The 12,176-nt window shown below is 37.5% G+C and overlaps 1 protein-coding gene across 1 annotated transcript in view; it reads left to right on the forward strand.

The window, feature by feature from the left end:
• The first annotated feature begins 1,284 nt into the window (after positions 1-1,284).
• The window catches only part of RMND1 (required for meiotic nuclear division 1 homolog (S. cerevisiae)), a 16,275-nt gene continuing 5,383 nt past the window's right edge, over positions 1,285-12,176 (forward strand). The window contains exons 1-4 of the mRNA XM_010186288.1: positions 1,285-1,779; positions 6,643-6,751; positions 9,633-9,708; positions 10,032-10,071. Of these exons, the coding sequence (XP_010184590.1) occupies positions 1,285-1,779; positions 6,643-6,751; positions 9,633-9,708; positions 10,032-10,071 (720 nt within the window). The remainder of the gene's footprint in view (positions 1,780-6,642; positions 6,752-9,632; positions 9,709-10,031; positions 10,072-12,176) is intronic.

Here is a 12,176-nt window from a genome sequence, read left to right on the forward strand (position 1 = left end):
CGCTTTTTAAATACCGGACAACTTTAAAATTAAAGGAATAATTAGTTTATTCTAATAAGTATGCAAATAATAGGCTTATCAATTGGGCAAAAAGCTACAAGTGAAAAGTATATAAAATTATGTCTAATATCAATTACTTTTTCTGTTGTAAATATGTTTTGTATCTTTTTTATGTTTTTGTAGAATTACCTGCCTCTTTCACCAGAATTAGTGTAACTCCCCTTCCATTAAGTTATGTCAGGGTAAGGTTCAGTTTTATTTTGTTTCTTTAAATTAGTGTGTGTGTTGTGCTAACATCTAAGTATCTTTGTCAGGATGGAGGGCTTGTTCTAGTTGACACACAATGATTTGTTCTCACAGCAAAATGCTTACTTGAACTATTATGTTAAATGTATTGGTGATATTGAAGATATTTTTTCACACAGTTTTTGAAAAATATTCTGAAATTGTCAGTTTTTCAAACTATACAACTTAATGACTTTTTTGTAGTTAATAATTTGCCACAATTCTGTGTCATGAGGGAAATGGGGGCAGGGACTTGACACTGCAATTTTTCAGCAAGTGAACCATGCCCATTGAGGTATTCTGTCTGTGAATACTTTCAGAATTTATTTGATCAGCTCATACAACATTGCATAAATATAATGAGTCTGCTCTTATTTGGGAATAACAGAATGAGATCACTGTCACGTTTCCGTCAGCACAGGTGGATCGGCAAACAGGCCTTGCAGTTCCTGTTGCACCAGAACATACTCGCAGGATCAAGACTGTAAGCTGATTGACTTGGCTCTTGCTCTGTTCGTGACAGATGAACAGAGCTGGGTCTCTGCTTTCTGCTTGGCTGTTTGCAATACAGCAGTTTCAGCTGATGCTGGTCATTGTGTGTATTCCATAGGTGACGTTCCTGCACAAGCATGTAGTAATCTAATTGTTGCTTTCATTATGTATAAAATAATGATTCACAGAGTCTGATGTCTTCTTTAAGGTGTGTGCTTGCTCATGAGTAATTTCGTCAGTGGGGTTACCAAGAGTGCAGACTGCTACACAGGGTGAGCAACAGAGGGAAAAAATACAAGCACACAACTCAGTATTGTGTTTTGATCTTGGAATATTTCCATAGCATTGAACAAAAAACTGTTTAATCCTACCAGTCTTTAGAAGTACAAACAGATGCAAAAGGAGTATGGGTCACCTTTTAGATAAGGGGAAAATAATATTATTTCTTTCCAAAGGGTTGATGGATAATTCTGTTTATTTGTTTTGAATACAGTTCTGAGGGAAGCAATGAGACTGAAACTTCTGCACCTTCAGACTAGATATTTCCGCACTTTAACAACATGCCAAAGTTTTAATAAAACTGGACGCCTGCTATTAAAGCTGGATAATGAAGTTGACAGAACAGCTCACAAAACAGCCAAGTCTTGGAATTTGTATGCTCTCAAAACTGCTTCGCCTTTTTCGACAAGTCAGTGTGTGAAAGTCAAGAATTGGCAGTTACTCCATGGAAATGTATTGTCTTTGGGAAAAAATGTTTGCTGTCAGAGTGGAGAGGGTTTTTTTCCATCCTGGAAACGTTTTGGTGTGGCGATGATGGAAAACTACAGACTCAATACAGAGCGTATTAAAAAGCTTTGGAATATATCACCAAGATTTTACTCTGTTGTATCAGCTGGTAAAATTATTCCAAAACACAGTAACCAGCCGGTTAAGAGGCCACCAAAGGCACCAAGGACCAAGCAGCCATCCAGAACTAACCAGCCACTACTGTCAGATATGGAGGTAAAGTATAAAATTCATAGTCAGTATTAAGGGACGTTCATCAATTTAATTTAGGTTTAATTTCAGCTTATATTAGCCTTTTAATGAAATTACCATATTTGTGTGATGAGGAGGATTTTGTTATTTACCCTGGTTTTGGAAATCTGCAAATAGAAACAAGCTTTACTAGTGTGTCTGGTATTTTGAAGATAAAATGGAGATTTACTAGCAATGTATAAACAAAAGTGAAAGGAAGATCAGTGGTTATTAAAGCAGAGAGACAAAATCAATTAAAAATAATTTTAATTGGAGCTCTCAAATCACATTTAATATTGAGAAACAAATTCTAGCTTTCAGAATAATTTAACTTCCCCTAGGTATCCTTCCTTGTCCAAATCTACACAGATTTAAGGCTTCACTCAAACAGAAATAAAGATGAAAGTAAACAGTATAAAGTTTATTTTCAGACTGAGTTTCAGATGGGAAACTGAGGTGCAGGCTTAGCCTGTGTTACTTGGAGATTATTGCATGTGTACAAATAGCACCTTGGTTTCCAGACTGCTAGATCTACAGAGTAACAGCAGCAGCAAACTGGTTTGGATAAAATGAGATACAATGAAGTGGAACAGTGCATGCTTGTGGCTGTTTCTCTTTAAGATAGCTCTTTGCAAGCCTCAACAGTAGCCAGGGCAGACCTTAAGCATACTTCAGCATAAGATCTCCAAAGAAAATCTTGGTGTCAGAAGTGTTATTGTTATTTTCAGGCTACAACAACTCAGTCCCAGGATATTGTTAATAAAATAGTATCATAGATAAGACTGAAACAAGTATTGTGCTTTCAGAAATACCTTCCACATTGCAAAATATGTCTGTTATCATAATATGTCTATTATGATCTGCTGAATGTGAGCACAGAAACTGAAGTTTTAATGCTAGCCTCATCTAGCTTCTGTTTCATACTTTTGTACAATGAGCTGAAGTATGATTTAATGTATCATAAAGATTCCATTATAGACAACTTAGTTCCCACTTGAATTTTCCCATTTCTTTGAAAAAAGAAAGTGAAGAATATTGCTCCTGAAATACCATGTAATGTTTCAAGCTTGTTATGTATGCTATCACATAATATTCAGGGGTTGCTTCTTTTTGTTGCTGGGTGAATTGACGTGACAAGTTTTTTAGATTCTTGAGGCTTTTGAAATGGTAGCATAGAATGCAAACAGTTTATTCGTTTGATGTTTTCATATGCACCTATGCAAGTACTATGCATTCCTATTTTTCCTCTCTTCTGTTGTGAAGAAATGGAGAAAATCCTTCCTGATATACTGAAACAGTAATATCCTTTCTGAGGAATCTTCCACATGGCAAAGTGCTGTGCCAGAAATCACATAAACTTAGCCCTAGCAGAACCTTTTGCTATTTTTGAATAAGCCCCATGTGGTTTTGTCAGATACATGGCCCCATCTACAGGGGTATGGACAGGCCATCACCTTGACTGCAGTTTGACTATTTTGGAATAATCTTTTTTTTTTACCTGTTTGTGTATTTCCTTGTAGATACATAGTAGTGAGAAATAACTTAAAGATGTGCCTGATTTCTGCAAGATGACTAATAGAAGTAGTGCAAATGGAAAATCCTTTGAGGTTTTTGTCAGCGTGCCATTTGTTACCTCTCAATTCTTGTGTCGCAAAAAAGCTGATTTAGCCTTTGTGTGTGTGTGTGGAGGTCACCAAGAACCGTCCAGTAACTCGGGCCCTGTTGCCAGAGCAGTTCACTAGGGACAGGCTCCTGTGTCTTCTCCTGCCCAGTCTGCCCCTTGAGACACCAGCTCTGAGCCCGCTCCTAAGGCTGTCAGATGAATTCTGGTTTTCTGTCTGGGAGGGCCTGATAGTTGACACCGTTCTTTAGCAGGGTAGTCCATGAATGAGGTCCTTCCCGCCCCTCTCCAGCACTGGTCTACGTGTGTTGTTTACAGGCAGAGTGCTGAGCACCAGCAATGATAAATGGTGGTGAGACCAGTTTTTCAGGATAGGTGGAATTACTTGAAAGCAGTTAACTGGTTTAGTCAGGCCATCAGTAAGTAGTACCATCACTCAGTTTAGTTAATCTCTTACGGTTTGGCAGCGTGAAAAGCCTCTTGAGCTAATTTTTCATGCTATAGCCATGTAGGCTAGAAAAAGCTTGAAAATCAAATATAGGTGCAGTATTTACTATTCTTAAGATAAAGACTGATTTCTATGGTGATGTGAGGCTTTAAGTTCATACTACAGTCTTTCTTTTGGAAAATTTTTGGGTGCTTAAAATGGAAGAGATTGGCTGATGAGAATTATAGTTCCATGAGCCTGTGCAGTTGTTGGGGGCATGATGATATGGAAGGTGAGTTGTTGAGGTACTTTGGATGGCTCCTCCTAAGGACGGCTGTTGTGGGGCTCTGAATAGAATCTCAATGAAACCCCAGTTGTGGGCAGAAAGGAGGAAGGTGATGAGTAGGTGGAGTTTGTTTGTAGCTGCAGTACAGATCTTGTATTCTGGGTGGTTTTTTTTTTAAGTTTGCAGGTGAAAGTGACATAGCAGAAAGCATGGGATTAAGGTTGCTTGGTCAGTTAACATGTCTATTTTAAGATTAGAAAGTATAGACTTTTTGGCTATATGTCCAGCAACTACCATGGGAGCTTTGACAAAAATTTAAGTGAAACACTATGTTATTAAAAAACAAACAAAAAACCACCCCACTAGCGCATATCCAAAATACTATTTCAGGCACACAGTCTTACCAGGAAACTTCTTGTTCTAACTAAGTTTAAAGCCTTTATGTTGAAACTAAAATTGTAGCAGTAAGACAGGAAGTCTGTTCTGTAGTGCATCTGCCTTGAAATGAGCAGTAGCACAAGTAATAAACTGTGGAAAGCACTGAGCAGGACAGAGATTTTTAGATTATATACTAGCTAGAAGGTAAGCGTTTGCTCCCATAACTCTGGAGAGAAGAGTTTCATGGCAGAACACATATACTTCTAGTAACCAGAGCTTTCTGAAAGAATCTGGAATAGATAATTTGCTGTGGCAGTTTAGAGATTGAGCATGGATTTATGCAGATGAAGTTGTGATAATGCAACTTCGCAAAGGCACTGCAGCAAGGGAACTGAAAACGCAATTCCGTTCCTCTGGTAACTCAGCCTCATAGCCCAGTCAAGAATCATAGAATGGTTTGGATTGGAAGGGACCATAAAGATCATCCACTTCCAACCCCCCTGCCATGGCCAGGGACACCTCCCACTAGCCCAGGTTGCTCAACGCCCCATCCAACCTGGCCTTGAACACTTCCAGGGAGGGGGCATCCACAGCTTCTCTGGGCAACCTGTGCCAGTGTCTCACCAACTTCACAGTAGAGAATTTATTCCTAATATCCAATCCAAATCTACCCTCTTTCAGTTTAAAACCACCCCTCCTCGTCCTATAACTACCTGCCCTAGTAGAAAGTCTCTCCAGCTTTCCTGTAGGCCCCCTTCAGGTACTGGAAGGACCCAGTAAAGTCTCCTGGGAGCCTTCTCCAGGCTTAATAGCCCCAACTTTGAATATTGGTAATTACTTTTAAACTTTGTTTTCTGTTAATGATCACTGAATTAAGATTATGTGTAAGGAAAGCCTTGGAAATGATAATAGAATGTTAACATTAAAAAAGAAAAGAAGGTTTAAGTGTGTGGCCGTAGTTCTAATGGCTGGTAACAGGCCCTCCAAGGCATATAACACCTTTTTAAGCCTTGCTGGTTGATGAGTATGAGTGCTGCAAGAATATTGTTTGGATTTTAAGTTGAAGTGTATTGTGGGTATAAGTGCTTGCAGATGAGTACAGTTCTTTTGTTCATTTGTTGTTAGTTACATCCCCATTTGTATTAGTTACAAAAAGCTGGGAAGTGACTGATCCACAACGAGGCACATTGCTTTCTAGATACCTTATATTACATTGTAATGGAAAGCATTATCATGGGACATACATGGTATCAGAACAAAGAAATCCACTTAAAATGAGCAGTAGAATTGGTAAATCAGTTTATTGTTTATTGTGACTTGTTTGGTTAATCAAGAAAATCTTTACACAGAGGACTTTCTGACTTCTTTGCCATGTATGAATCAGTCTTTGCAAGTCAGTATCATTTTTCCCCATCATTTGTTTCAGTATGTTGTTTTAGTTATTTACAGCTCTGGAATATGGAGACAAAACCTGGCTGTTGTGTACTGTTTGGCTGTGGTTTCAGCTGAGACCATGCTGTTAGTGCAAGGTACAGCTCAGGGGAACACTGTAGATCTGCAGCACCTGCAACTGGCCTGGTAGATCTGTGACTTTCTGAGCTGCAGTGGCTCATACCTTGGGGGTTACCTGAGCAGTGAGCTTTGTGCTTGGAAAAAGCAGCTGTTTACAGTAGGAGCTTCTGCTTGATACCAAGGCTGAGATAGTTGAACTCCATTTCTATTTAAAATATAGACCTTAAAGCTGATATTGAGGGTGTGTTCCTTTTGATTTTGGTGGTCAGGCAGAGTATGAAATAACATGTAGCATGGGAGAGCAGTAGCAAGTGTAGCTCTACTTTTACAACGCTCAATTGTCACTCAGGAAGATGGGTTCACTTTGTGACTGTCACAAAGCTTTTATGGTGCAAGTTACGTCACTGATTTTGATCTCAGTGTGTGATTTGCTTTCCCACTTCACAGGGAGCAAGTAATCTAAGGACTATTTGTACACCAGGTGGGCAGCATGGCAATGATATCACAGAAAAGAGTGAATAAATGAAACATGTCACTCTCATTATAAATTTGAGGCAAACAGTTGTCTTATGAACATCTTGCTTCAGCCTTTCCCTAACTCAAATCTTTATTCCTTTGGCACAGAATCTGATGCAGTGCACAGCCTTTGCAACAGCAGATGAATATCATCTTGGTAATCTGTGTCATGACCTGACTTCACATGGATATGTTGAAATAACAAGTTTGCCTAGAGGTAGATTTTTGAAACATATTAAAAGCAATGTTATACCTTGGGAAATTAAATATGGGTGAGGTGTATATAATTTTTATAGCTTTTGTATTCTTATTCTGTTAATATTCTGGATTGTATCATACTGCCTATAAAACTATTGCTTTGGTGAAAAATTCCATTTGCTTTAAAAAAAGAGGCAACTGAATCTTTCAGAATAGCAGTGTGACCAGTACTTGCTGTTATCCTATTATAATTTTCCCCCAAATTACAGTTACACTAAAAGTATTGAAAAATTAGATGCATGCAGGAAAAACAAATTTTGAAATTTTCTGATACAAAGAAATTTGCTAACTGAAAAAAAAGATGAAAGTTTTCTTTATTTGAATTAATATTTCAGTAATGTGATACTGTACTGCTTCACCTGTCAAAGTAATTTTGTAATTTCAAGTGTTGCATCTTCTTTCCATACCCACATGTCTATTAATGTAAATCACTGAGGGTTGGAGAAGAAGGCATGCAAGAGAGAATCTTGCTGACTAAGAAACATGAAAAAGAGACATGCATAAATGCTTAGTTCTACTAAATGAATGCAGTTGATACTTTTTTTTTATTGTGCGAAATATGTCCTAGCAACTGTTAAATGCTTCACTTAGCTAGGCTCCAGCAAAATAATTGGTTCTGGTTTTCATGCAGAGTATCTCTGAAGACTTGGGAAGCATGGCCTGGAAATAGCTGAAGTGTACTGTAAGAGAAAAACAAATGGAGCTTTTTATAGCTGAAGGAACCTTATGCCCTAGAACAGCTGTGATTATCATATGTTAGCAGTAGAATGCTTTTTTTTTTTTTTCCTTTGAATGAACAGATTCTATGAAGCTAAGAGAATAACAGATAGTGTTTATAAGCATTTCAGTAGAGGTTATCAAATATCTGGCTGTCTCTCAAACACTTAATAATCCAAGTGCAATAATAATACTCCAGTGAGTGTCTTCTAAACACAAGATTTACTTGTGATCATCTTGCTTAGAAAGATGAACATGGAAGGACAACGTGCTGTAGAGGATAGGCTTCACGTTCCTTTGTAGTTTTTGTATTAAAAACAATACTGGTTTCACAGCTTCAGGTTAGAAACTTTGTACAATCCCCATCATGACTGTGAATTATTGTAAGGCAAATGTTGCTGTTGCTAGTATTTTACCCTGGAAGTGTGGTTTTTGCTAGTTCTTTCATTTTTTTCATGGTGTGTTTTTGACTATTCACAATCGATATTCTGTTTATCCAAAGTTTGGAGGAAGTAATAATGAAAGGGTGTTGGATTGTGCTAGTGGATCTGATGCTTTGTGTTGGTTGGCTTGTGCATATAGCAGTGGTTCATTACCAACTCAAACATTGAATCTTGGAAAATCAAAAAGTATTAGCGCATAGAAATCTAAATTGGCAATTACTGTGTGGTCTTGTTGCTTTGTAGTGTTCTTCCTATGCATTGTTCTTGGTTTTGACCTCTTTAAAAACATTTTAGAGGCAGATTCTCTTACAGTGGACCAAATTCTCTTCAATTGTGTATGCTTTGGATGGAGTGAATAAATAAAGATAAAGGTGATACTAGAAAAGGTGAAAGAAAATGCAGACAAATGTTTCTTCCATGGTGAACTCAACCTTCACAACAAAACCTTGCTCTAGTGATTCATCAAATCATGTTTCTGAACTGGAACAGCAAGTGAAAGAAAAGTCTTTAAAGAGTTTGTGCAGACCATCTGTGTGATCTCAATTCAGGTATTAGCAAAACTGTATTTGATACTTGGTCATGTCTCTGCTGCCTGAATCTACCTGGCTTCTGTGGCTTGAGCAGTAAAGCAGAGAGTAAAATTTGTTCACAGGCTGAGTTTAATGCCTTGTCACTTGACTTGTGATCTTTCTGCAAAGGGATTGAACTTTTTATGGCTTAGGCTCTTTGTAGAGTCTCGCTTTATAACAGAGGTAGGGGTTTTGCTGGTCCAGCTTGCGCTAGTTGTGTAACAAAATGAGTCATGCTGGAAAGTATTGTGGGCTTTTATCTTTTGTCAAAAGCACATCAGGACTTCTAAAACTTTATCTACATTAGCAAGTGGTACAGTGGAGCAGACCTGTAGGGAAAAAACTAAACTCTGTTTTGAGAAGCCAGGATTCACACTTTGTAAGTTTTGGGGCATTCTACTTACTCTAGCTCAAGTCTGGTCCTTTATAACAAATGGCTGTTAGAGGTTGGAGTACCACAGGTGCATTTTTGGAGGTCCTCGCTCAGTTCAGTTTAATGCAAAAAAGCATCCAGTTTGCGTTCGCTGACACTGTTCTGCAGTGCGCATCAGAAGCATGGTAAATGAGGGTGGCTGGAAGATTTGTTTCAAAACCATGCTTCCGATCCAAAGGAGAATGCAGATGTAAACTTTCCTGTCTTGTGGGTGTGCTCTTTCAAGTTTGACTGTCAAAACAAAGTCAGCACAATTTGAGTGCGCATTAGGCCCTTACTGTATAGAAAAGAGAGAGATCTTCTGGGCAAGCAGATTTGAATGTTAATTTCTCTGTAGCTGTGGGCAAACTTACATAGTTCCCTTATGTTGAGTGTCTACTTCATTTACTATGCCCTGCATCAGTTTTCCCTTAAGTCTTGTGTTCTTCAAAACTGTTACATTTCATTAACTAAAGATTCCAGTGAAGTTTAACATAGTGGCTGAGTCTGTCTAGAGTGTGACACTACAATGTAGCTTGATATTGTAATTGTTTCCTGGCAAGCATTTCCATCAGAAAAATAAAATAGGGGGCTGACTGATGTGTTAGTATGTATCTGTTAAACTGGAATTAAGTGCTTACAGCTATCATGCTTAGAAGTTTGACTAATTCTTTATTTTTTTCATTTATTTCAAACTAGATGCTGCAAATGTTTTGGTGATTGGTACTGAGAAATGTGCAAAGGAAGATGATCCTGGCATGATTTTTTTCTTCAGGTAAGTTATAAATCATCCCCAAACCATTATTTTATTAATAGTAATGGTGTGAAAGTAGTAGTAGTGCAGCTTGCTCAAGGAATAGCTGTCTAATCAGAATTATTTTAAAAAAATCAGAATTATTTAAATGGTTAAATACTTATCATCTTATGCTTTTTTTCATTAAAGTATGGTTAAAACCCAACTATTACATAGTTTTTGTGAAGATAGTATTAAGTTTCTTGACTTAGGATGACAAAAATTGCTACTGTACAATTTGAGTATTGCATTGAAATACATTTAAAGGAGTATCATTACATCTCAGTTTTCCCTTGAATTCACAGGGAAGGGGCTGTTGTGTTTTGGAATGTGGAAGAGAAAAGTGTAAGTAAAGCAAAACCATTGGTTTAAACATCATAAGCAGATGTTTTGTCAGTCCCGCAGAGCCCAGTGTGCTTTGTTTGGGAGCTTGGGTCTGTCCGTGAAGGAGAAGGACTGATTCTTCTCCTAATGAGTGCAGATGCTTGCCATTGTATCACCTTTGAAATGTGACTTTCTGCACAAAGTGAGCAGATGTATGTGTAACATACAAAGTGAATAACATTTTCTACTTAAGGCAAAAAATCTGAAACCTTAAGCTATTGAGATTGACAAAAGGAAAATCTGGCAGCTCCACGTACTGAAGAAGTAGATCAGAAAAATCAGCCTATGAATAATTTGGAAAGCGCTAGTGTAACATAAAATGCGTTAGAAGAAAAGGATCATTCTAAAGTCAAAACTGTTCAAAACTTAAGTTCTGATAACTTTGAAAGAAGCAAAATTTGAAAGCAATGTTTTAGTATTGTTTTGTGTTTCTACCAGTTAGCAATTTTCCTGAAGGAAGATTTTTATTGGTTGGTATAATTGTTAAATATGTTTATATTGATGTGACATAGCCCTTATGATAACTCAGTGCTGACCAAGAGGGGTATGCCACTGGCATATCTATTTTTATGGATATATTTATAGGTACATGATTTTTTTAAATATGTTGATTTTTATTACTGCACTTAAATAAAACTGGATTCTACATACAAAAAGTATTGATGTTATCTGTAGGCAGAACATGTGAAATGAAATGGTATATTAAGTAGATGATACTGAGATGTTCATAGAAGGATTTCCATTAAGGTCAATGAAAATACAGATTAGTTGTTTCCAGACATGAACAATTTCTGGATTCAAGTTCACTTTCTGTTTCAGACCTGAAATGTTCCAAATTTCCTGTCTGTTTTGGGGGGTTTCAGTATATCAGCTGGCCTCAAAACGATAATAGTTCTCCCTTCAAACCTTGCCTGTAGCACACTTAGGATGCTATGGCTGTGACTGCGCTGCTGCTTCACAGGTATTACTGAAGACAGCTGACTAAGTCCTGTTGATTTTTGAGTTGGGCACCTCTACTACTGGAGTACTCTGAAAAATCTTGGTTTGTTGTACATGATTAAGTACCTTTAAAAATGTGAAACCACATTTTTCTTGTCAGTGCCAGTAACTTCAGTTGGTCCCTTGCTAGCTTTATTTATAAAAGAAGAGGAAAATTGCCTCTTTCTGCTTATTGAAATCATAGTCAAAATTTTAACTTCTAAACAGTTTGCTCAAATAGAAGAGGTAATTTTATGCACATAGTGTAAAAAAAAAAAAAACAAAAAAAAAAACAAACCAAACTGGTCTGTAGAATAGAAACTGAAAGTAAAACAGAATGTAGAGAATGGACAAAATTGCTTTTTAAAAGTACTCCAGAATGACAACTAGGAGAAGAAAAACTGTTTTAAACTAATGGACACTTAACAGAAGAAGTAATAACTACAGACTGATCATGAATAGAAACTTAAAATATAAAATACAATTTTCAAATACCTGAGTAGAGAGGTTGTGCAACAGCTTCCCCACCAAAAATAGAAAGGGCAGAACGCAAAACTAGCTTTGAGGTGGAATTTCATCTGTTTTTTTTAAAAGGAAATTGTGACATGATTGCCTGTAATAGCAAGAGTTTGCATTTAGTGAATCCAGAACATCTCATTAAATGTACTGTGTCACAGGTAGTCCCTTCTATGAGATTAGGCTGGGCCTAGAAGAAACATCAGCCAGTGGAAGCCTTCGTATTACTTGGAATAGCTAAAAGAAAGCTGCCACTGAAATACAATTCTCGTTATCCAGAACAATGGAAGAATTTTGGAAGTATGCATGTTACAAGACACATTAATTTCACAGAATTGGTTACGGTTTGTAGAGCTTTGTTAAATCTTGCTCTGTACTGGCCCTGGGAAGCCTGAGCTGGTTGTAGTTCTGGACGGGACTGTTGGTCTAAGTGTTACTGTGTTAGTAATGACTTCATGAAGCCAGCTGGAGCACCTGCATCCAAGTGAGCACACTCTTGAAGTCTGGCCTGCTACACTATGGGTTGGCTGTTAGCTCTGGCATTGTTTTAGCGGAGTTTGCATTGCTGAACC

The sequence above is a fragment of the Mesitornis unicolor genome, unplaced genomic scaffold (genome assembly GCF_000695765.1).
Source record: "Mesitornis unicolor isolate BGI_N332 unplaced genomic scaffold, ASM69576v1 scaffold5126, whole genome shotgun sequence".
Taxonomy (NCBI): Eukaryota; Metazoa; Chordata; class Aves; order Mesitornithiformes; family Mesitornithidae; genus Mesitornis; species Mesitornis unicolor.